Below are 26,059 nucleotides of genomic sequence, written 5' to 3'. Positions count from 1 at the left end.
CGTTTCAAATCCTGGAGTGCAGAACCAAAACATCAACAACGTTTTCACTGTCCCAGTACTGCAGTACAGGGAAGATACCCAGCGTCTGGTGACGTTACAGGCCTGGCAGAGCACCGCCAGGGAAGATACCCAGCGTCTGGTGACGTTACAGGCCTGGCAGAGCATCGTCAGGGAAGATACCCAGCGTCTGGTGACGTTACAGGCCTGGCAGAGCATCGCCAGGGAAGATACCCAGCGTCTGGTGACGTTACAGGCCTGGCAGAGCATCGCCAGGGAAGATACCCAGCGTCTGGTGACGTTACAGGCCTGGCAGAGCATCGCCAGGGAAGATACCCAGCGTCTGGTGACGTTACAGGCCTGGCAGAGCATCGCCAGGGAAGATACCCAGCGTCTGGTGACGTTACAGGCCTGGCAGAGCATCGCCAGGGAAGATACCCAGCGTCTGGTGACGTTACAGGCCTGGCAGAGCATCGCCAGGGAAGATACCCAGCGTCTGGTGACGTTACAGGCCTGGCAGTGCACCGCCAGGGAAGATACCCAGCGTCTGGTGACGTTACAGGCCTGGCAGAGCATCGTCAGGGAAGATACCCAGCGTCTGGTGATGTCGATGCATCGCAGACTTCAAGCAGTCATTGCATGCAAAGGATATGCGACCAAATATTAACAATGATTACTTTATTCTAATTGATAAACTGTCCAATGTTTTTTGATGCCCAAAAATGGGGTGACTATGTACAAAAGCTTTCTATATGGTTCATTTCTAAACGCTTCATTTCTAAACGGTTCATCCGATATGTATGAAAATACCCTCAAATTAAAGCTGACAGTCTTAACTGTCCGATGAATTATGGTGCTCACTGTATATATATCGTACCAGTCAAAAGTTTGGACATGCCTACTCATTCAAGGGTTTCTCTTTATTTGTACTATTTTCTACATTGTGGAATTATGGTGAAGACAGCAAAACTATGAAATAACACACATGGAAAGGGGGGAGACCTAGTCAGTTGTACAACTGAATGCATTCAACTGAAATGTGTCTTCTGCATTTAACCCCTCCCCTCTGAATCAGAGAGGTGTGTCTTCTGCATTTAACCCCACCCCTCTGAATCAGAGAGGTGTGTCTTCTGCATTTAACCCCACCCCTCTGAATCAGAGAGGTGTGTCTTCTGCATTTAACCCCTCTGAATCAGAGAGGTGTGTCTTCTGCATTTAACCCCTCTGAATCAGAGAGGTGTGTCTTCTGCATTTAACCCCCAACCCCTCTGAATCAGAGAGGTGTGTCTTCTGCATTTAACCCCAACCCCTCTGAATCAGAGAGGTGTGTCTTCTGCATTTAACCCCTCTGAATCAGAGAGGTGTGTCTTCTGCATTTAACCCCTCTGAATCAGAGAGGTGTGTCTTCTGCATTTAACCCCTCTGAATCAGAGAGGTGTGTCTTCTGCATTTAACCCTCTGAATCAGAGAGGTGTATCTTCTGCACTTAACCCCTCCCCTCTGAATCAGAGAGGTGTGTCTTCTGCACTTAACCCCTCTGAATCAGAGAGGTGTGTCTTCTGCATTTAACCCCTCCCCTCTGAATCAGAGAGGTGTGTCTTCTGCATTTAACCCCCAACCCCTCTGAATCAGAGAGGTGTGTCTTCTGCATTTAACTCCACCCCTCTGAATCAGAGAGGTGTGTCTTCTGCATTTAACCCCTCTGAATCAGAATCATGTAGTAACCAAAAAAAGTGTTAAACAAATAAAAATATGAGATTTGAGATTCTTCAAAGTAGCCACCCTTTGCCTTTGACAGCTTTGCACACTCTTGGCATTCTCTTAACCAGCTTCACCTGGAATGCTTTTCCAACAGTCTTGAAGGAGTTCCCACATATGCTGAGCACTTGTTGGCTGCTTTTCCTTCACTCTGCTGTCCAACTCATCCCAAACCATCTCAATTGGGTTGAGTTCGGGTGATTGTGGGGGCCAAGTCATCTGATGCAGCACTCCATCACTCTCCTTCTTGGTCAAATAGCCCTTAGACAGCCTAGAGGTGTGTTGGGTCATTGTCCTGTTGAAAAACAAATGATCGTCCCACTAAGCGCAAACCAGATGTGATGGTGTATCACTGCAGAATGCTGTGGCAGCCATGCACGTTAAGTGTGCCTTGAATTCTAAATAAAACACAGACAGTGTCACCAGCAAAGCACCCCCACACCATTACACCTCTTCCTCCATGCTTCACGGGGGGAACCACACATGCGGAGATCATCCGTTCACCTACTCTGTGTCTCACAAAGACACGGCGGTTGGCACCAAAAATCTACAATTTGGACTCATCAGACCAAAAGGACAGATTTCCACCAGTCTCATGTCCATTACTCGTGTTTCTGCCCAAGCAAGACTCTTCTTATTATTGGTGTCCTTTAGTAGTGGTTTCTTTACAGCAATACGACCATGAAGACCTGATTCACCCAGTCTCCTCTGAACAGTTGATGTTGAGATGTGTCTGTTACTGAACTCTGTGAAGCATTTATTTGGGCTGCAATTTCAGAGGCTGGTTACTCTAATGAACTCTACTCTGCAGCAGAGTTTACTCTGGGTCTACCTTTCCTGTGGCTGTCCTCATGAGAGACAGTTTAATCACAGCACTTGATGGTTTTTGCGACTGCACTTGAAGAAACATTCAAAGTTCTTGAAATGTTCTGTATTAACTGACCTTCATGTCTTAAAGTAATGATGGACTGTCATTTCTCTTTGCTTATTTGAGCTGTTCTTGCCATAATATGGACTTGGTCTTTTACCAAATAGGACTATCTTCTGTATACCATCCCTACCCTATCACAACACAACTGATTGGCTCAAACGCATTAAGAAGGAAAGAAATTCCACAAATTAACGTTTAACAAGTCACACCTGTTAATTGCAATGCATTCCAGGTGACTACCCCATGAAGCTGGTTGAGAGGATGCCAAGAGTGCCTTGATGACAGCTTTGCACAAAGAGTGGCTACTTGGAAGAATCTCAAACATAAAACATGTTTTAAACACTTTTTTGGTTACTATATGATTCCATATGTGTTATTTCATAGTGTTGATGTCTTCACGATTATTATACAATGTAGGAAGTAACAAAAATAAAGAAAAACCCTTGAATGACTAGGTGTATCCAAACTTTTGACTTGAACTGTATATATTCTGCATTCTGACATTGCTTGTTCTGATATTTCTAGATTTTTTTCTTAATACATTTTTGGGGGATTTGTATGTATTGTTAGATATTACTAAAGCTATAAACATAAGCATTTCGCTGGGCCTGCAATAACATCTGCAAAATATGTGTACGTGTTGAGTGAAAATGCTTAACAATCATCAACTACAGTTTTAACACACCAACTGTTGTGGAACACAGTGATCCTGATTCCCTCAGCCAGCTCTCTGTGATCCTGATTCCCTCAGCCAGCTCTCTGTGATCCTGATTCCCTCAGCCAGCTCTCTGTGATCCTGATTCCCTCAGCCAGCTCTCTGTGATCCTGATTCCCTCAGCCAGCTCTCTGTGATCCTGATTCCCTCAGCCAGCTCTCAGTGATCCTGATTCCCTCAGCCAGCTCTCTGTGCTCCTGATTCCCTCAGCCAGCTCTCTGTGATCCTGATTCCCTCAGCCAGCTCTCTGTAATCCTGATTCCCTCAGCCAGCTCTCTGTGATCCTGATTCCCTCAGCCAGCTCTCTGTAATCCTGATTCCCTCAGCCAGCTCTCTGTGATCCTGATTCCCTCAGCCAGCTCTCTGTGATCCTGATTCCCTCAGCCAGCTCTCTGTGATCCTGATTCCCTCAGCCAGCTCTCTGTGATCCTGATTCCCTCAGCCAGCTCTCTGTGATCCTGATTCCCTTAGCCAGCTCTCTGTGATCCTGATTCCCTCAGCCAGCTCTCTGTGATCCTGATTCCCTCAGCCAGCTCTCAGTGATCCTGATTCCCTCAGCCAGCTCTCAGTGATCCTGATTCCCTCAGCCAGCTCTCAGTGATCCTGATTCCCTCAGCCAGCTCTCTGTGATCCTGATTCCCTCAGCCAGCTCTCTGTGATCCTGATTCCCTCAGCCAGCTCTCTGTGATCCTGATTCCCTCAGCCAGCTCTCAGTGATCCTGATTCCCTCAGCCAGCTCTCTGTGATCCTGATTCCCTCAGCCAGCTTTAAGTTACACGACACCACTGGCAGAACTAAGGTGATGTTCACAGCCTATGCAGTAATGTGAATCTGAAATGGCACCCTTTTCCCTATATAGGGCACTACTTCAGACTATGGCACTAGGGTGCCATTTCTGACACAGACATGACTTTAATGAATAGCTCAAGCTGCTCTCAGGACTACAGAACACAGCAGGAAGAGAAGCAGAGTGACCCAGACTAGCCATGCAGTCACTCTGTCTACTCTGGTTTAGCTAAGCAGGTGGATGAGCTGATGATGTGTGTAGTGTGATTACTGTTAAATGATAGGACAGTCAGTTTGTCATCAGGCCCTGAGGTGAGCCAGACAGTGACGTTGTTATCTTGTGGTGAGTGAGTCAGTGAAGGATGAGTCTAGACAGACGGAGAGAAAACGAGAGAGAGAGGGACTGATCTCCTGGAGGGACACAGAACAGAGGCATCATGCACTGAATTGTCTTTGATGTGGGCACAAATGGCCATGTTCATTGAGACATGGAGAGAGACAGAAAGACAAGAGGGACAGAGACAGAAAGAGACACAGGAAGAAAGAGACACAGGAAGAAAGAGAGACACGGGAAGAAAGAGAGACACAGGAAGAAAGAGAGACACAGGAAGAAAAGAGAGGGAGACAGACAGACAAATAGACTGAGAGGGAGACAGACAGACAAATAGACTGAGGGGGAGTGAGACAGATAGACAGACTGAGATGGAGGGAGACAGACAGACAGACTGAAGGGGAGGGAGACGGACAGACAGACCGAGGGGGAAGGAGACAGACAGACAGACTGAGGGGGAGGGAGACAGACAGACTGAGGGGGAGGGAGACAGACAGACTGAGGGGGAGGGAGACAGACTGAGGGGGAGGGAGACGGACTGACAGACTGAGGGGGAGGGAGACAGACAGACTGAGCGGGAGGGAGACAGTCAGACTGAGGGGGAGGGAGACAGACAGACTGAGGGGGAGGGAGACAGACAGACTGAGGGGGACGGACTGACAGACTGAGGGGGAGGGAGACAGACAGACTGAGGGAGACAGACTGAGGGGGAGGGAGACAGACAGACTGAGGGGGAGGGAGACAGACAGACTGAGGGGGAGGGAGACAGACAGACTGAGGGGGAGGGAGACAGACTGAGGGGGAGTGAGACGGACAGACAGACTGAGGGGGAGTGAGACGGACAGACAGACTGAGGGGGAGAGAGACGGACAGACAGACTGAGGGGGAGAGAGACAGACAGACTGAGGGAGACAGACTGACAGACAGAGGGGGAGGGAGACGGACTGACAGACTGAGGGGGAGGGAGACGGACTGACAGACTGAGGGGGAGGGAGACAGACAGACATTCAGACAGATAGGGGGTCGGCCATGTAGAGGTGACCCAGAGAACAACAGGTTTGGATCATAGTGACCACATCATGTAGAGGTGACCCAGAGAACAACAGGTTTGGGTCATAGTGATCACATCATGTAGAGGTGACCCAGAGAACAACAGGTTTGGGTCATAGTGACCACATCATTCTGGCAGGTTCTCTTTACATCTCAGGGAGCCAAACTATACGTCACTGGACTGTGAGAACAAAGACAAGTATACAGGGACAGGAAATGTACATTGACACTCACACACCAGGAATGTTTGTTGGGAAGAATTGGTGGTGTTACACACACACACAGAAGCTTTGATTGGTAAAGTAAAGCCTGGGGGATGAAACATTTCTTTATCTCTATAAACTCTTCAACGATCAACATAAATCTGTCATAAAGCCTTGACATCGCAACATAAATGTAGGTTCGTGAAACAGAGTTGAACTCAACAGCTGTCACTCGCTAGGCTGCAGGCGTGGCAATGTGTCTCTGCAAGAAGTTGTGATGCAATGTAGAACCACCCTGTGTGTGTGTGTGTGTGTGTGTGTGTGTGTGTGTGTGTGTGTGTGTGTGTGTGTGTTGAACCACCCTGTGTGTGTGTGTGTGTGTGTAGAACCACCCTGTGTGTGTGTGTGTGTAGTACCACCCTGTGAATCACCAGAGATCACGCATTGATCCGTTACACCACAGAATCTAAAATAATCAAAACTGTGGTTGCCATAGAGACACATCTACACTCGGGGGGGGGGGGGGGGTTGGATGGTTGATGTGAGGTCAGGACTTGTACTATAAGGTGTGGTCCTGTGCAGTCAATGTCATTGACTGTGGACCGCTATGTAGTTGAATGTGATTTGCTTTTATTAAATATGTGTATTTTGTTTTGTTATTGTGTTTTCACTGCTCTCTTGTAAAATATATTTGTAATCTCAATGTGACTCCCTGTTTAAATAAAGGTTTAATATAACAAATATAAATAAATATTATACCTCCCTTTAAATCCACGAGGCCATTCATAATGGTTATGTCCAAAAGTAACACTTTAAAATGATGATTTGTTTAGATATCATGTCAGTGGAACTAATTTGGTAATAAATCTGATAAATTAACACCTTATCAGATACAGAACCTCGAATGGTTTAAATTACACCCAAATTGAATCTGTGGAACTTAGTGCAGCAAGAAGAGGAAGAGAACGATGTGTTCATAGAGGTTTTCGAGAACTGTCGTTTATCTACAAGGAGTAGCCTACACACCTGAAAAGTATGACAGTTGATTGATTATACCTGTGAGATGACAGGTAATAAATTAGGGCAGGACCGGAAGAGGAGCCAAACAGTGAAAGTGTCGTCATCGGAAGTTGAAGTCGTTACAGGGATAAAGAGCAGTGCGCATGCGTAAGGCCACAGAGCGGTGAAAGACTCTGGACCGCAGGACACTGAACAGTTCAAACGCAGCGGAGCCAGCGACAGGAACGCAAGACTACAACTCCAAACTATCGAAGAAAGAAAGCGGGGGGGAAAACCCGTTAACGAGATGCCGGTTACAGAGAAAGACTTGGCAGACGACGCGCCATGGAAGAAAATCCAACAAAACACTTTTACTCGCTGGTGCAACGAGCACTTAAAGTGTGTGAACAAGAGGATAGCCGACTTACAGTTGGACCTGAGCGACGGGCTGCGGCTCATCGCCCTGCTGGAGGTACTGAGCCAGAAGAAGATGTACCGAAAGTATCATGCTAGACCTACTTTCCGCCAGATGAAACTCGAGAACGTGTCCGTGGCGCTGGAGTTCTTGGACCGGGAGAATATCCGACTCGTTTCCATAGGTAAGATACCGTTTTAATTCATGTCACGTGGTCCCGTCTACCTGATGCCAATCGAAGTACTTCTTGTTTGGAATGATATCCTAGTCACTTCTGTATTGACATTTAGTCTATATTTGTACCAAATATATTTAGCTGATCCTAATGGAATGGGCTTGATAAGTTTCCAGTCGTATGTACGGGATACACATGTACACACCGTCCAGCGAAATGCTCACTTGCAGGTTCCTTCTCAACAATGTAACAAGAAATAATGTGAAAGTTAATGGCTCAGTAGAATATAATGAATAAGTACAATAAAAGGAACAATTTAAAGTCCAACATTTCCGTGTTTTGGGAAGAGGGGATTGTGCAGTATTTAGAAATCATAAGACGGATAGCAGCAGTTGTTGTGTGTAGCATGGTTGTGTGTTGAGGTGAGGAGAATCAGTCTGGTTGAAATGTTCAACAGTCGGATGTCCTGCATGGATGGGAGCCCGGTCCCAGTGACTGACGGTGCCGTCATCACTAAACGTTGGAGGACCTTGCGACCGTGAGACTCGGAAATTACCAAGCCATGACTTCAGGTCGGAATTCCGAGATGGATGGCTGTTCGAAAGAGATGCCCCCCACCCCCCCAGTTAACAGCTCGTTTTCCGAGTTCCCAGATGTTTTGAACGCGGCACTATGCCCAGTACATCGGGACGTATCTCATTACACCATACGTCTTCACGGAGTCTTGACGCACTACTGAATGGACGAGTGTATTGTTTGTAATGCAAGATGGATGAGAGCCTGTCTCTTTTCGGATATCTAATTTATTTAGAGCGATTGCAAAATGTAACTTGTCATTCGAGACATGATAAATATATGGGTTTGGGTGTTTAACATGTTCTAAAATGTTACAGCGCGTTGGCCCTGCAGGGCAGCTAGGTAAAAGCTTTGCTATGTTAAAGATGCCTCTGTAGCAAGCCACCAGCTAATGATCATTACCATCACAAACTCAGAGGGGGGCAACAGTAATAATTGCCGTAACACCCATTGTGTATTTAACATTCCTATTAACCTAATACAAATGGGTAAATGTTAAGTTGCTAGCTATCCCATAAAGCAAAGGAGAGATTCCACCTCGTTGTGGACGTTCCCATTGACATGCAGCAGAATGTAAGAGTGCTCATGGGTAATGTGAACCAGGCCTGAGACTAAAGTCCACGTTGTGTCAAGCGCGCTCAGGTGTGACCTCACCTGTAAAAGGTTTTTGTTTGAGGACCTGGGGCGGGTGATGACTATAGAGCCCCACAGTGGAGGTGTCCCATAAAACCTAGCCGTCAAACAGGGAATTGGTTCTAATAGTTTGTCCGCCCTTCATGTTTCCAATAGGGGATTTTAGAAACACTTAAAATAAGAGCTCTTTTTCGTGTAGGTTTATCCTGCCGTGATTTGATAACCATGTACATCTCACAACAGTTTAGTCATTGAATTGTTTGTTGACCAAGTTCCCCACACCTTGACCTGCATACAAAAAACTCACTTCGTGGGCTTGTTTCCATGCACAGATTTCGGACAGTTAAAAACCCTCTCGCTTCGCCTCTTCCTCTCTTGTTGCCTAGTATATTAGGTAATGTCTCAGTGTGATGTTTAAGGTGCAATTCCAGTCTTTTAATTGGTTACCACCTACACCTTCTACCTGTTTTTAGATTGGCAGATGTGTACAAATGGTTTAATGTTGGCCATCTAGTACGGTTGGTCTTTTACAAATGGTAGAGGAAGATGCAACCTGGTCACAGTTCTGGCACACTGCGATGTTTCACCCAGAAAGATATGGTAGTTTATCAAGGTTTACATATGAATGGCTTTTAATATGGTCCTACATTTGGCGCGAGGTTAGAAAGTGCAGCTCAGTTTCCTCCTGAGGTGCTGACCTGTTGCACCCTCTACAGCCACTGTGATTATTTCATGCTGCTGTTCGTTTTAACATGTGAATATCTTCAAGAACGATCTGGCCATAATTGCCATGTACTCTTATAACCTCCACCCGGCACAGCCCTCAGAGCCTGGTTTCTCTCTAGGTTTTCTTTCTAGGGAGTATTTCCTAGCCACTGGGTTTCTATATCTGTATTGCTTGCTGTTTGGTTTCAGGATGGGTTTCTGTATCAGCACTTTCACAACTGCTGATGTATGAAGGACTTTATAAATACATTTCTTGTCCTGGGGATCGGTTTGTGAATTTATCTCTCTGTAGGTGAGGGATCGGTTTGTGAATTTATCTCTGTAGGTGAGGGATCGGTTTGTGAATTTATCTCTCTGTAGGTGAGGGATCGGTTTGTGAATTTATCTCTCTGTAGGTGAGGGGTCTGTTTGTGAACAGAGCCCAAGAACCAGCTGGCAGAGGGGACTCTCCTCTAGGTTCATCTCTCTGTCGGTGAGGGCCCTGTGGGATCAAGTGCCTTTGAGCGGATATGGTAGTAGGTGCCAGACGCACCAGTTTGTGTCAAGAACTGCAACGCTGTGTATCAATAATGGCCCAGCACCCAAAAGACATCCAACCGACTTGACACAACTGTGGGAGGCATTGGAGTCAACGTGGACCAGCATCCCTGTGGAACACTTTGGACATTTTGTAGAGTACACGCCCTGATGACTTGAGGCAAACGGCGGGGCTCGACTTAATAGTTTTGTACACTCAGTTTATGTTGAAGAGGGTGGGGCTCAAGCTACATCTCACCCCATGACTGAGGAAAGACACCCGTATTGTCCATTTTAACTGCATGTTAGTTTATGTACATGGAGTTTCTAATATTGTACCCCCCCCCCCCCCCCCCCCCCCCCAACACTTCTTTCAGGCCATGAGGTATAGGAGGCCCTCGTGCCAAGTTGAGTCCAACACCTCTTTGGAATCAACAAAGCATGTGAGGATTTTGTTGGTTGTTTGTCAATTAAGTTGTGACGACTACGTGGTATATTGACATTGGGTTCACGGAGAATGTTGGCGTTTGTTGTTTTTATGCTGCAGAGGTTGTTCCTGCGGTTGCTGCTTAACGCAGATTCCACGGTCATTATTGGGGTTAAATATTGTTGAAAATGCCGGCGCTGAGGATAATGCTAAGGATTTGTGATTGGTATATTTTGTTTAGGGTACTGTCCACACCACAGTCCATTTTGGGTTGGCGGGTTTGTTTTTCCTGTCTTTAGCAGCTTAGTTGTAATTGATCGTGTGAGGGTTTTTACTCTTGTTTCTTTGTTTTTATAGAGCTGAAAAGTGTTTTATCCCTCGACCTGTTTTGGCTAGATCGCTCTTCGTGTTTGTTTAGTGTGTTCTAATTTTCCCAGAAGTGATTTGATTCTTCAATCCCCATGGTCTGTTTTCAGTCATGCTATTCCTTGTATTTTTTTTCTTAGTGTGTTTTGGCTCTGTTTTAGCTTCCGTCTTCACTATGGCGAAACACCTGAGGTTTTCTGGGTCTTTCTCGTGCCTTTAATGGATAAAAAATCCACGTTGCTTTAACAACATCAGAAACATGCTTGGTCTTGTGTTGTTCAGGTGTCCGATCAGTAATCCAAACCAGCAGGGAGACTAGCTTGATGCCCCCCCACACACGCAGCAAGGCGAAGTTGGTTCACACCTGTGACGATTCAGTTGCCAAGGAGAAAGAACAGCATGTGTTTATTATATCAACTAGGTCCTTATCTTTTTAAAGCCCTGTATGAACACATTGTATTTACCCAGCCCATTAACTAGTTTAGAACGTCAAACATAACATGCATCACCATGGAAACGCCTATTATAGGGTGTGTGTGTGTGTGTGTGTGTGACCTGAGATCACTCCTCTTTGGTCTCCAGGAAACATGTGGTTGATGGATGGAGGGATGGTAACCTGGCAACATGATGAAGACTTCAAAGCTGAAGCTCTGGTTACCTAATAGTTTGTTATTGGCTTTTGATCTGAAAACCATGAGTTAAGCAGCACAAGCTCCAACGTGATTATTAAGTGATGTGCGAGTCCCTGATTTTTAAAATGAAAGGTTAAAGTAAAAATGTAGCTATTCAAACCTTGCAGCTGATGTCATAGATGACCGCTTCAAAAAAACAACAACAAAGTTAGTTGCTGCTATTTTGAGTACCATTACGACAAACAGAACCCATCCGTCAGGCTACATAATGCGCTCTATATGCGCTGCTGTCGGCTGCCACATCAAGAAAGGGGGAAATGCTGGCATCTTGTTTTATAAACCGCCAAAAGATCCAGACCGAGTGCTGAAATGGTTGGCAGCGATTTTAATAAAATTGTTTTCTTATTATTTTAAATGTTTATTGTTTAAAAAAAAAAAAAAAAAAAAAGTTGACACAATGTAATGTATTTGTCTTTGCAGTGCTCATTTAGTTTCAGGTGAATGCTAACGTTAGCTAGCTCTCTTGTAAATGATCGCTAGCTTAGACGGCTAACTTACGGCTGGTTGTTCCACGGATGTGCTCGTTAACCTCCATTATTTGGTCAGTAGATAAGGCCACTGCTAATATAACTCATTTTAGCTAGACTAGCTGTGTGCTACCAAGCGATTACTCATGCTAATAGCTAGCAAGCGATTACTCATGCTAATAGCTAGCAAGCGATTACTCATGCTAATAGCTAGCAAGCGATTACTCATGCTAATAGCTAGCAAGCGATTACTCATGCTAATAGCTAGCAAGCGATTACTCATGCTAATAGCTAGCAAGCGATTACTCATGCTAATAGCTAGCAAGCGATTACTCATGCTAATAGCTAGCAAGTGGTGTGTGTGTGTGTGCGCCAGACTAGAGACCTCTCCGGCGCTCGCACTACATGTAAACCTTGTTTACCACCAAGAAGTGGTGATAAATAACCATGTAACAGCTTGGGATTTACCTACAGGTTTCGTTCCAGTGGTAAGCTAGGATTAGACGTTGTTAAAGCTTTGGAGGTCTCGTCTTGCTCGTACACATACACAAATAAGCCAACATTAACGTGTTACTTTGTATTTACACACATCTGTCGTGACCAGGATGTGAGTCAGAGAAGTGGTGACTGGTAGAGTCTATCTGTAGTTCTGCAGGACCAGGATGTGAGTCAGACTATTGAATATTGATTGGTTTTGAAGAGGGAGCAATGGCAGACCAGCTCACTACTTAACTTTAATCCTAAATGAATGTTGACCTGAGAACAGGCCCCAGCCTTCTGCAGCACTAGATTCTGTCTCGGGTTCATTAGGGACAAAATGGAAGACAATTTTCACTATCCATTGTGTATTTTGAAACTTTTTCCTATGGTGCTCCCAAATGAATACAACTTACCTGCTTTATGACTCATCTCCCATGATGCATGTTGACTTTCTCAATCTTTAAAAATCAATGCTCCTCCACACACACACACACACACACACAGAAATTGCAACATGCTTCGCACATAACAGGTGGAGACAAACAAAATGACATGGTTCTGACGGGCCCTTCCCAACAATACAGTGAAATAAATATTTATTTTACCTTTTTATTTAACTAGGCAAGTCAGTTAAGAACAAATTCTTATTTTCAATGACAGCCTAGGAACAGTGGGTTCACTGCCTTGTTCAGGGGCAGAATGACAAATAGAAGGATAATGACAAGGAATTCATACTTAAAGAACTTGGTACTGAGTCGATGTGCATCGGTTCGGTGTAAATGATGTAGATATCAGTGGCGGTGGTTTTAAGATGCAATTTTTATTGTATGAGCTTGGCCTTTTTATTGCTGTGTGTTAGATGACTGTCATTCATATTCCATTTACCCAGCTCAATTTAACATGGATAGGTTTACACGAATGTAGTACTTGGAGGCATTGTGCCTTTACACCTGTGGATGGACCATGTTATTTCCTTAGTGATGTTAAATTCTCTAACCCGTTCCACTGTAGCCCTGTCTGTGGATGGGGGGGGGGGTGTACTCAGCCCTCGGCCCTCCGTTTCCTTTGTCTTGCTGATGTTGAGGGAGAGGTTTGTCATGGCACCATACCATGACCCACCCCCAAAATAGTCTGTCACGTTGTCGGTGACCAGGCCTATTACTGTCGTGTGATCAGATAACTTGATTATGGTGTTTGGAATCGTGCGCTGCCATGCAGTCGTGAGGGAACGGAGTACAGGAGGCGACCAGACAGTGTTGAGGATCAGCGTGGCAGATGTGGTGTTACTGGGGGGCTGCCCATCAGGAAATCCAGGATCCAGTTGCAGAGGGAGGTGTTGAGTCCCAGGGTCCATAAAGCGCATCACTAAGCTAAGGGCACTATGGTGTTGACCACTGAGCTGTTGTCAATGAATAGCATTCTCACAAATGTTCCTTTTGTCCAGGTAGGAAAAGGGCAGTGTGGAGTGTGCATCATCTGTTGGGGTGCTATGTGGAGTGGGTCAAGGGTGACTGAGATTGCATACTCTTCCTGTCCAGGAGGCTCTAATACAGTAGTCGGTACTGTATAAACTCTTCCTGTCCAGGAGGCCCTGCTCTAATGCAGTAGTCAGTACTATATAAACCCTTCCTGTCGGTAGATTGGTGAGGTTGTTGCCAGCCCTGTACTACATAACAGTTTGCCCTGGCCTAGCAGAACCTCTACACCACCCCTCCCCTGGGAAAGGCCTTGGTGTGTTTTGAAGGCTGTTGAAAGCCTCCTTACCCCTCCCACACCCCTCACACACAGACATGCACACACGCGCTCACACACTCATCTGCTTCTTGTGAACGGTTACAAAACTTATGAGTCTCTAGAAACAGTGAGGTCATGCTGATGGAATCCTGCTCCATGTTTTACGGCCCCTGGCCACCGCAAGAGAGGCCCCTGGCCACCGCAAGAGAGGCCCCTGGCCACCGCAAGAGAGGCCCCTGGCCACCGCAAGAGAGGCCCCTGGCCACCGCAAGAGAGGCCCCTGGCCACCGCAAGAGAGGCCCCTGGCCACCGCAAGAGAGGCCCCTGGCCACCGCAAGAGAGGCCCCTGGCCACCGCAAGAGAGGCCCCTGGCCACCGCAAGAGAGGCCCCTGGCCACCGCAAGAGAGGCCGAGTAATACTGACACGGAGAGTTAATGATGGACTGGCCCTTATGGCTCCCTGCATTTTAGACGGAGCTTGTGGGAATTAGCTTCTGTTTTGAGACTGTACTCCGTGTCTGAATGGTGACCTCTAGGCAGTGGGGATTCACTCATTCCTCTGCACTAGGCAAGCAGGACATGGTCATTAATTTACCTCCCTTCGTCTGCCATGTCACAGCAGCAGAACCAGTGTCTTAACTTTTTTTACCTTCTGCTTGTGAAATCAGGAGCTAGCCCCATAGCCCAACGGTAAGACCTGTAACAGGGCTTTTCCTATTTTAATGGGGTGTTTTCAGGCTGTGGGTGCTGTTCAGCTTGGCTTAATTGGTGATTAATTTCACCCAGGAAGGCACGTGAAACGCACCCCTCATCAGGGACTGATCCTTCACTAGACTGTTAAAAAAAAACTCTTCAACTGAACTCTTAAAACCAGTTACGGATGAAATATCAGAACCCAACTTGTAACCGTTGTTGCTGTAGATCGTTTCTATTTCTTTGCGTAACTCGGGACAATGAGCTGTATTATGCAAATCCTTTGGTGACATCGTGGCACAAGTGACCAATCGAAACTCACTAGCTTTGCAACCCTTAGTGAATTGGCTGTTGGTACGTAGCACTACCTAGCATGCTTGTTAGCACCCGCATGAGTGCGACGGTAGGAGAGACTCTACTATATAGTGCATGTCAGCCTAGGCAGTAGGATAAAATGGTTCTCTTCGTGTCCCCTGCCTAATGGGACAACCACAGAGCATGCTCCACTTGCCCGGCTGCCATAAATTGTCAGTCTTTCACTTTTACAATGGGGATAACCAGACAGATCAGTTTTAGGTTATGCCTCCTGGAGTTCCTTAGTGTCTCCCCCCCAGGAACTAGCGCAATTGCTAACTATCATGTTAGCACATACCCCATAGACTGCCATTAATTGTGCTAACACTAGTTAGCATTGGCTTGCTAAACTATCTCGGTCTTCCTTCAAACTGGACACAGAGACATTAAAATAATATATCCACAAGTTAATGTGACTCTGGGTCAGTAGATCGAGGGCCGCATTGCCAAAATCTTAAAGTATCCCTTTAAGGTCCATGCTACAACTAGGTTCTGAAGTTTGACCTGGTTACCATCAGGAGGAAAAATGCAGGGGAGGAGGAAGGCCCCATAACTCTGGGCCCTGTGGTACCACCTCTGTCATTGGTACCACTACTATGCAGTCTACAGTGACGGTTTGGGTCCTGTCCTACGCCTTCCTTCCCTCAGAGGCTTTTATGCTGCTCAGAAGAATGCCTTGGTCTTCAAGGGCTGTATCTCCATTATATGACTTCATTATAAAGCGTGATCGAACAAGCAGTGGGACTTAGTGTTTTCGTATCACTGCAGCGTTACTGTTGTGAAATCTCAATGTTCAGTATAACCTATCCATCACAACCTTCACTCACTGTCTCCTGTAGTAGGGGTGGGAATGTTTTAAAATGTTTAAACGAAGTTGATTCGTTACTGAAACCACTTTTTTTTTTTCCCTCTCTCTGCGCTTTAAAATCACAGTGCAGCTATCACATTTTCTGTTTGTTTTATAGCCTAACTAGGCGATGGGCTATAAAGGGTAAGTTGTTCATTTAAATCAAACCAGAGGTGAACTTTAGACTGGTGAATTGACGAGGGATGCTAGACATGGTGAGATACGGATTACCAAGACCATGATAGGTCCTTAGTGATGTGCACCGAGGAACTAATGATGCCAGTGTGTTAAGTCTTCGGTCTGTAGAATATCCTTGTCTATTCATTGATCATAGGCTCTGCTTTACTGAAGTGGCAAGGCAATTTCTTGACTTATTGTCAAGATACAGCATCCCATCACGAGATTCAACTTCTGATCGCTGGTCCTAGTGTAGCACTCTGACTCGGTCTGGTGGTCAACCTGCCTATACTGTGCCCCTCGTGTCGTCCCTCACTAGCTTGCGATGAAAGATGCAAGTGTTCGACTTGTTTCCGTACTTCCGAGACGTCTCATTTCCAAAAATACTGATTCTTAGGAGTCGATTCCTTTAGTGGAATCTAATCTTGACACTCTGAAATCGGAGTCGACATTCAAAGAGTCGTGGAATCAAGTCTTTTGGAATTGGCGGCGCAAAGCAGCCAAGTCCTGTATGACAATACTATGAAGTTCAACAATACTGTTTTTTGGATACTGAAATTCAAAATTTGCTAGTTGGAATTGAGGACCAGTAATGACAGATCAGGTGCGATGCTTCACTATCTGAACGGAGTCTCGCCCTAAGACCCAAACCTGTGCTGCCATTTGTGAATTCACATTTCAGCTGTGGAAATCCTCCATTTTTTTTATTTTAAGCAAGTTCTTTCTCTTGACGTATATTGTATCCTAGTTATATCTCGTGTAGGGACTTTAGTTAACTACCCGGCTAAATCTGATACGTTTACAACAAGGTCTCTTCATATGCACTGTCCCAGTAAAACTACCTTTTTAATAAAGGACTGATAAGTTGTGGTTCTGTCTGTCCCGCGGGTCGGTAGTCCCCCAGAGCACAGAGACGGTTTAAAGTCTAGTAATTCTTCTTGATGGATGATGTGGTGGACCCTGTTCCCTTCACCTTCCCACTTCCCCCCTCGCTCACCTTCTCTCCACATGGAGTTATGGCATCTCACAACCTGGTGCCACTCGGACCAGGCCACAATACCACTCTGTTACAGACGGGGAAAAGGAAACCCGAGGCCTGAGCTTGGGTGGCCTCTTATCATATGATCTCATGCAGCCATTAAGTTTATTAAAGAAATTTCACCCCCACCTCCCTCTCTCACCCCCACCTCCCTCTCTCACCCTCGGAGCATGTAGGCATATCCTAGCCTGTAACTTTAGTGAAAACAAGAACACTGGGAAAGCTTCTATTTAGACCAGCTTCCTGACTCCTCAGTCCTCTTAAAGGTCAGCGTTTGAGTGAGTTGCTGCTTTGTTATTGGAGTATGAGGTGCTGGGAGCTAGGTGGGGCTTGGTAGTTAATAAATAACTCTGTGTTTGTCCCCCCCCCCCCCCCCACCTTTGCACACCATGGGTTTACGTCATTCACTCTGGAGTAGCTGTAAGCCTCTGAACACACCCTAACTCACCGGGGTGGCAGCGGAGTAGAGCTTTATCTTAACGTTATATTACACAGAAGCTGTTTGGCAAATCAAATGTTATTTGTGACATGCTTTGTGAAACAGGTGACAGAGTGAAAACATGAAATACATTTAAGCACATTTATTGGAACTAAAATAACTGGTTTAATTAATCAGAACTCCTGAGCAGTTTTTTTTTCTGTGCCTGTGCACCGTAGCCCGAGACTGCTGCACAGTTCCCTGGGACTGCAGTGCAGAAATATCAGAAACACAAGATTGAACTTCACATTCTAGCGCCGTGGTAACCAACCGGTCAAACGTGATCGACTGGTCGATCTTTAATGCATTCCTAGTCGATCGCCAAACACTTCTGTAGATAAACAATGATAAAGCCTTGTAAGTGTTTTATTCTTCATGGGCTGTTGGCAGTAGGTGCACCTGATTTCCACTGCCTGGCGCGCCGGGTAGGTGGACTTGCAATTTTTTTTTTTTTTAACCATTTCATACGTCTGAAGATACAAACTGCCTTCCTGGCGGGCCAGAGAGCAAATGAAGTGCACTGTCTGTTTCTGATGGTAGACCACTCTGGCAGGCCTTAGTCTACTTGGCCACAGTTTTAACTTAAAGCGGGTACAGCCTCAGTGTTCACAGTACGGAGGTTTTGACAATGTTGAAGTTTGCGCTCAGCAGACCTGAAATTTTGCTCAGTGCTATAAAAAAAAAAAGGGGGTGACCTTTGCCCCCCTCCCCTGAGTCCATACAACGTAAGGCTCGTTTACAGTTGGTCTATCAAGATGTCTGTAGACAGTTGTCGTTATGAAAAAGTATAAACACGAAATTACAGGCTGTGTGACATCAGCAGCCTGGTGGTCTGAATTAGCATAACGGGTATATTTTAACACCTGTAAACCCATCTGTTTTTAAAAATATATTTAGTATACGTCAATTTAACAAACCAGGCAACTAAAAGCAACTTCCTAAACAATGTTTTGGTTTGTTTCTAGCTTGTTAGCTGACGAGCCAGTTCAAGTAATGATATCATAGCTGACTGTCTTAAACTTTGACCCCGTCTGCGTCAACTATAAACTATAGTTTACAGGCAGTCCACTGGAGTATAAAGTGAATGCTGTTTTGGCCATAGACAGTTGTGGCATTCTAATTGTCTAGAGTCATGTCGTTACACAAGGTATAAACCAGCCTTATCACCTTGGGCAGTGATTACAGCTGTGAGTCTTTCTGGGCAAGTCTGAGCTTTCCACACCTGGATTGTGCAACATTCTGCCCGTTATTCTATTCAAAATTCTTCACGCTCTGTCAAATTGGTGGTTGTTCATTTGCTTGACAACCATTTTCAGGTCTTGCCATATTTTTCAAGCAGATTTAAGTCAACTGTTACTTCCTCTCAGGAACATTCACTGTCTTAGTAAGCAACTCCAGTGTAGATTTGTCCTTGTGTTTTAGGTCATTGTCCTGCTGGAAGGTGACTTCATCTCCCAGTGTCTGATGGAAAACAGACTGACCCAGCTTGTCCTCTAGGATTTTGCCTGTCCTTAGCGCCACTGTTTATTTTTAATCCTGGATAAACTCCCCAGTCCTTAAGTACAAGCAGACTCATAACATGATGCAGCCACCACTATTTGACAATATGGAGAGTGGTACTCAGTGCTGTGTTGGCTTGGATTTGCCCCAAACACAACACTTAGAACAAGATGCATGTTTTTATGTAAAGTCACTGTTTTTAGTGACATGGGGGTATTGATATACTTTGAATGGTGTATTTAACTTCACGCTCAAAGGGATATTCAATGTCTGCTTTTATTTACCCATCTACCAATAGGTGACCTTTGTGAGCCAATGGAAAAGCTCCCTGGTCTTTGTGGTTGAATCTGTTTGAAATTCACTGCTGGACTGAGGGACTTAACAGTTATCTCCGTGTTGGGTACAGAGATGAGGTAGTTCAAAAAGCATGCTAAAAATTATTGTACAGAGTCTGCAACTTGTGATTTAAGCACATTTTTTTACTCATTAATTTATTTAGGTTTGATAGAGGTTGAATACTTAATGACTCAAGACTTTATTTTTAGTCTAAACATATTCCACTGTGTGTGGTCCCAGTAATCTCAATTCAATCAGTTTTAAAATCAGGCTGTGTGTTGAGTGGTTTGTGTGTTGGGTGGTTTGTTTTTGTGTGTGTGTGTTGGGTGGTTTGTTTTTGTGTGTGTGTGTTGGGTGGTTTGTTTTTGTGTGTGTGTGTTGGGTGGTTTGTTTTTGTGTGTGTGTGTTGGGTGGTTTGTTTTTGTGTGTGTGTGTTGGGTGGTTTGTTTTTGTGTGTGTGTGTTGGGTGGTTTGTTTTTGTGTGTGTTGGGTGGTTTGTTTTTGTGTGTGTGTGTTGGGTGGTTTGTTTGTGTGTGTGTGTTGGGTGGTTTGTTTGTGTGTGTGTGTTGGGTGGTTTGTGTGGGTGTGTGGAGTCCGCTGTGCAGCATTGATGGAGATGGAGCAGAAATTGAGTAATGGTTCTTATCAGGAACCTGTCAGAACAGGTTTAATAATAGGGTGTGGACTTATACTGGAGTGGCAGCAATATCCTTTCACTCTCACTTTCTCTTACTCTTTAGAGCTCACTTTCACTCATTCGCTCTCTGGTGTAGGCTGAGAAAGTGATTGAGATGCTGTTCCTTTGTTTGTGAATCATTAACTCAAACACCAGTAACTTCAGGAGGTGGAGAAATTCTCCTGCGGTTTTTCTCCACAGCTAGACGCCTGCACCTAAAATGGCATTCTGTTACCTCCTTTTTAATGCTTTACTTTAGGGGATAAAGCCTGAGATTGCAAAAGTGTGTGTGTGCTGAGCGTTGGGTAACCAGGTAAATGACGGAGGCTCTGCCTGTGCATGCCTCGGTTTGACGAGCTGTGAATTATAGTTGATGTTAGGGAATACAGGCAGCTGCCAGAACACACACTTTGTGTGGTATAGGCTCCGTCCCAGATGGCACAGTATTCCCAGATGGCACAGTATTCCCTTCCCAAACTGCACTACTTTTTAACCAGAGCGCTATGGGCCTTGATCAAAAGTCATCCACTAAATAAGGAACAGGGTGCCATTTGGGACCGAACATACAGGGCATTTAGAAAGTATTCAGACCCTTTGACTTTTCCCACATTTTGTTACAGGCTTATTGTAGATTTCATTTAAACAGTGTTTTTTCCCCCATCTACACAACACCCTGTAATGACAAAGCAAATAGAGGTTTCTGGAAGTGTTTTAACTGAAATCACATATGAAAATTGTCTGGGTGGCCTTTTAAATTGTTCAGGACTATGATGGCTTGGGGGGGTAGAAGCTGTTCAGCAGTCTGATGGCTTGGGGGGTAGAAGCTGTTCAGCAGTCTGATGGCTTGGGGGGGTAGAAGCTGTTCAGCAGTCTGATGGCTTGGGGGGGTAGAAGCTGTTCAGTAGTCTGATGGCTTGGGGGGGTAGAAGCTGTTCAGCAGTCTGATGGCTTGGGGGGGTAGAAGCTGTTCAGCAGTCTGATGGCTTGGGGGGTAGAAGCTGTTCAGTAGTCTGATGGCTTGGGGGGGTAGAAGCTGTTCAGTAGTCTGATGGCTTGTGGGGGTAAAAGCTGTTCAGTAGTCTGGTGGCTTGGGGGTAGAAGCTGTTCAGCAGTCTGGTGGCTTGGGGGTAGAAGCTGTTCAGCAGTCTGGTGGCTTGGGGGTAGAAGCTGTTCAGGAGACTTTTGGACCGAGACTTTGCACTCCAGTACAATTTTGACCATTTGTTTCATACCAGATAATCATGTTTTTACTGTTCTGCGAGTCGTGTAGGTGCCTTTTGGGTAACTGCAAGCGCCCTTCTCTTGCCTTCCGTCTGGCCACTTTACCATAAAGGCCTGATTTGGTGGAGTGCTGCAGAGATTGTTGTCCTTCAGGAAGGTTCTCCCATCGACACAGAGGAGCTCTGTCAGCGAGACCATCGGGTTCTTGGTTTTCTCCCTGTCCAAGGTCCTTCTCCCCGATGGCTGTTTGGCCGGGCGGCCAGCTCTAGGATGAGTCTTGGTGTTTCCAAACTTCTTCCATTTAAGCATGATGGAGGCCACTGTGTTCTTGGGGACCTTCAATGCTGCAGAAATTTTTGGTCTCTTTCCCCAGATCTGTGCCTCGACACAATTGGAGCTCTACGGACAATTTCTTCAACCTCATGGCTTGGTTTCTGCTCTGATACACTGTCAACTGTGGGACCTTGTATAGACTGTGTGTGTGCCTTTCCAAATCATGTCCAATCAATTGAATTTACCACAGGTGGACTCCAATCAAGTTGTAGAAACATCTCAAGGATGATCAATGGAAACAGGATGCACCTGAGCTCAATTTAGTCTCATAGACAAGGGTCTGAATGCTTATGTAAATAAGTTATTTCTGTATTTTTTTAAAATTAGCAAACATTTCTATACCGGTTTTCACTTTGTCATGGGTTATGGGTGGGGGGAATTAATTTAAATACATTTTAGAGGCTGTAACGGGAAAAAAATTGAGGGGGTCTGAATATTTTCTGAATGCACTTCATATTGAGGGTGTTTCTGAACTGGGGGTTTGAACTGTCGTACTACTCATCTTCTCTGCACTGTATTTTCACTCTCTGCCACTTCATAATCTAGTGTTTCCCCATGTTGTGTTATCAGTGCGTCGCTATGGGAACAGAATAACACAGAAACTGTCCTCAGAACTGTCTTAACAGGCTCTGCATGTAACGGAGAGGTACTCACGGGCATGCAACTAGTTTCGGGTGTTGACATGGCAACCTGAGTCAGCAGTCTGGTGATTGGTTGGTTTGACCTTAACCTCGAGACCTGGTGCTGTTCCAAATGGCTGAATGCCCCGCCCCTTTACTACCAGCAACATGGACGTCACCCACCAACCAATCACCAGTTTGTGATAGAAGTTGGCGTTATGGTGTTTTCCTGGCTGTTTAGAGCCACTCACTTGTAAACTCAGCAAAAAAAGGAACCTTCTCTCACTGTCAACTGCGTTTATTTTCAGCAAACTTAACAGGTGTAAATATTTGTATGACATAAGATTCAACAACTGAGACATAAACTGAACAAGTTCCACAGACATGTAACTAACAGAAATGGAATAATGTGTCCCTGAACAAAGGGGGGTCAAAATCAAAAGTAACAGTCAGTATCTGGTGTGGCCACCAGCTGCATTAAGTACTGTAGTGCATCCTCATTGACTGCACCAGATTTGCCAGGTCTTGCTACCCCACTCTTCCACCAAGGCACCTGCAAGTTTCCAGACATTTCTGGGGGGGAACGGCCCTAGCCCTCACCCTCCGTTCCAACAGGTCCCAGACGTGCTCAATGGGATTGAGATCCGGGCTCTTCGCTGGCCATGACAGAACACTGACGCTCCTGTCTTAGTCCCCATGCCGTTTCCTGTCTTATAGAACGGCATGGGGACTGTCAGTGGTGCTGTGAAAAGACATCAGACAGAAGAGCGATGGAGGATGAAGACTGTCTCAAAGGAGTTTTACCTTGTCCCCTGTGCAGCATATCACAGGACGAAGAGGACTTCAAACCCGGCCGCCGTTGAAGTCAATTTCTTGTGCATCCAGCCAGTGTGGTTTTTAATATTTCTGCAACATTGTTAAATCAACTTTTCAGATTTTGCAACTATCCTCTGCTGTCCAGCAGTGTACATCAGATCCCAGTGTTTGTGACCATGAGAAACACAGTACAGCAGTCATCAGTATTATCGCAGTCCTGTTCATCTCTGGGGGTATTCCAAACAGCACACCTATTGTCTATGGGGCCTGGTTATAGGTTGTCATTTTACTACAAAGACCTTGGTCTGGGATTACACTGCCTCAAACAGGTCTGTTCTGGTCAGGGAGTGTGTCTGGGGACTGGAAGTCTCTGCCTCCACTGTCAACAAAATGCCGAGATGGCCACGGTTTTATAAAGGTAAGTCATTGTACCAGTAAAGAACTGAAATAATAGCCCCTCCCCTTGGCCCTCGGGTAAAGTGAGAAGTAGAAATGCTTGGCCGTGAGATCGGCACGGCTCCAGCTTCAACCATAACAATGACAAGCTTAAAGTTCAGTCTCGAGACCCAGTTACTTCCTGGGGGCTTTCCTTTGAAACAACGTAAGATTAGGAAGTTAACTCTTGCGTTCCTCGGGTGGCATAGCGGTTATTTGGATGTTGACCAGACAAACGGCTCGTCTGAAGTCTTTGGCTAAACTGGCGAACAGACGTTTTCATCTCATCAGAAACTTGATGGAACCTCGAACGCCCCTTTTCATGACCTGGTCTCGCTGTTCAGACTAGAGATGTTCTATCCAATGGATTTAACATCAGACATGACTCAACAACGAGCATCTCAGTCGGACTGAAAATTATCATTTATTTTTCCCCCAACAGCCCTCTAGTCAACTAAAGTGTCGGCCTGATGTCATTGGTCTCTATTGTTAATGATAGATTCGTCTTTCAGCTTTGGTAATACCCACTTATAGAATAGCACTTAGCTGTGGAGATCAGGGTGTGGCCAGACACCCAGCACAAACACTGCTGTGTTTAACCAGCACTTTTTTATTTGAAGTGGCAACAAGGAGAACCTGATCGTTTACTGAGATGTGTGTTGAAGTGTTTCTGTGTGGTAAAATGGATGCAGGCCTTTAGAATGTGTCAGGTAGTGCTTTTTTTTGAGGTCTGTTCAGTTAATAAAGCAATCGCGATTTCAATTTCGACAATTTAAATAAAAAACGTTAACTGCATTATGTGGGTTGACTGCTGTAACAATACTAAATAAAACGCGATATAGAAGTCCCAGGCTGGTGGTGGCTGTCGATCACTTATTCGCATTACAACTTAAATATTGTATTAAAGTAACGAACACGTGTTTTATTTAACGACTTGGGTTCTAAGTCTAATTTTAAATAGAGCTGCTTCCTGTGTCTGACTGCCTCAAGTAAATGCAAAGTATTTTGCTGTGATGACACACACTGTGGTATTTCACCCAGTAGATATGGAAGTTTATCAACATTGGGTTTGTTAATTCTTTGTGGGTCTGTCTAATCTGAGGGAAATATGTATCCATTTGGCAGGAGGTTAGGAAGTGCAGCTCGCTTTCCACCTCAGTCTGTGTGCACGTAGGCAGACCTGGCTCGAAAGAAGACCGGCTAAGGCGACCGTTCTCAATTGCAAGGCTCAGTCTGTACAGTCAAAGATTTCCTTCATTTTGGGTCTGTGGTCAGGTATTCTGCCACTGTACTCTCTGTTTTGGGCCAAATAGCATTCTAGTTTGCTCTTAAAAAATATATATAAGTATTATTTCCAGTGTGTCAATTATCCTTGTTTTCTCATGATGTGTTTGGGTCTAATTGTGCTGTTGTCCTGGGGCTCTGTGGGGTGGGTTTGTTTGAAGAGCCCTAGGACCAGCTTGCTTAAGGGGCTCTTCTCCAGGTTTATCTGTCTATAGGTGATGGCTTTGTTTTGGGAATCAATTCTTTTTAGGTGGTTATAGAATTTAATGGCTATTTTCTGGATTTTGATAATTAGTGGATATCGGCCTAATTTAGCTCTGCATGCATTATTTGGTGTTCTACGTTGTACACTGAGGATATTTTTGCAGAATTCTGCATGCAGAGTCTCTAATTTGGTTTTTGTCCCATTTTGTGAAGTCTTGGTTGGTGAGCAGACAACCATAAAGGGCAATGGGTTCTATAACTGAATTATTTTTAGCCAGATCCTAATTGATATGGCACATTTTCTGTTCCGATTGATGGCGTAGAATGCACTTCTTGCGTTTTCTTAGCTGGTTCACAGCGTTGTAGAAGTTACCTGTGGCGGTGATGTTTAGGGCAAGGTGTATAGTTTTTTTTTTTTTTTTTTTTGTGTGCTCGAGGGCAATGGTGTCGCTGCAATTTATTTGTGGTCCTGTCAACTGGACCTTTTTTTGAAACGCCATTATTTAGGTGTTACTGAGATTTACTGTCAGGGCCCAGGTCTGACAATCTGTGCAGAATATCTAGGTGTTATTGTAGGCCCTCCTTGGTTGGGGACAGAAACACCAGATCAGCAAACAGTGGACATTTGACTTCAGATTCTAGTAGGGTGAGGCCGGGTGCTGCAGACTGTTCTAGTAGAAGACTGCCTCTGTTTTGGTTTGTTTGTCAATTAGGGTGTACAGGGTGAGTATGTGGTCTGTCATGTTGTACTGTAATTTGGTAAAAAGCCAATTTGACATTTGCTCAGCACATTGTTTTCACTGAGAATGCACTAGTCTGTTAATGATAATGAAGAGGATTTTCCCTAGGTTGCTGTTGACGCATATAAATTTGTCTCCACTTTGGGGTGATCATTCATTGATTCCAAATATTGTGGAAGCTAAGGATGATGTTAAAAGAGTGTAGGTATAGCCCGTTGGAATTTGTGGTCTGTATATTTGATCACTTCATTGAGGATACCATCAACACCACAGGCCTTTCTGGGTTGGAGAGTTTTTATTTTGTATCTCATTCAATGTCATTTGAGAAT

The 26,059-nt window shown here is 45.1% G+C and overlaps 1 protein-coding gene across 2 annotated transcripts in view; it reads left to right on the top strand.

The window, feature by feature from the left end:
• The first annotated feature begins 6,931 nt into the window (after positions 1–6,931).
• LOC110528679 (filamin-B) overlaps positions 6,932–26,059 on the top strand; it is a 113,439-nt gene continuing 94,311 nt past the window's right edge. For both annotated transcript variants that reach the window (XM_036984306.1, XM_036984305.1), the window contains exon 1: positions 6,932–7,369. In XM_036984306.1, coding sequence (XP_036840201.1) covers positions 7,078–7,369 — 292 coding nt within the window. In that variant the 5' untranslated portion in view covers positions 6,932–7,077. The remainder of the gene's footprint in view (positions 7,370–26,059) is intronic.

Source organism: Oncorhynchus mykiss, chromosome 7 (assembly GCF_013265735.2).
Source record: "Oncorhynchus mykiss isolate Arlee chromosome 7, USDA_OmykA_1.1, whole genome shotgun sequence".
NCBI classification, from domain to species: domain Eukaryota; kingdom Metazoa; phylum Chordata; class Actinopteri; order Salmoniformes; family Salmonidae; genus Oncorhynchus; species Oncorhynchus mykiss.
Note: the sequence above shows the minus strand (reverse complement) of the source record. Positions and strands in the feature narration are given on the sequence as shown.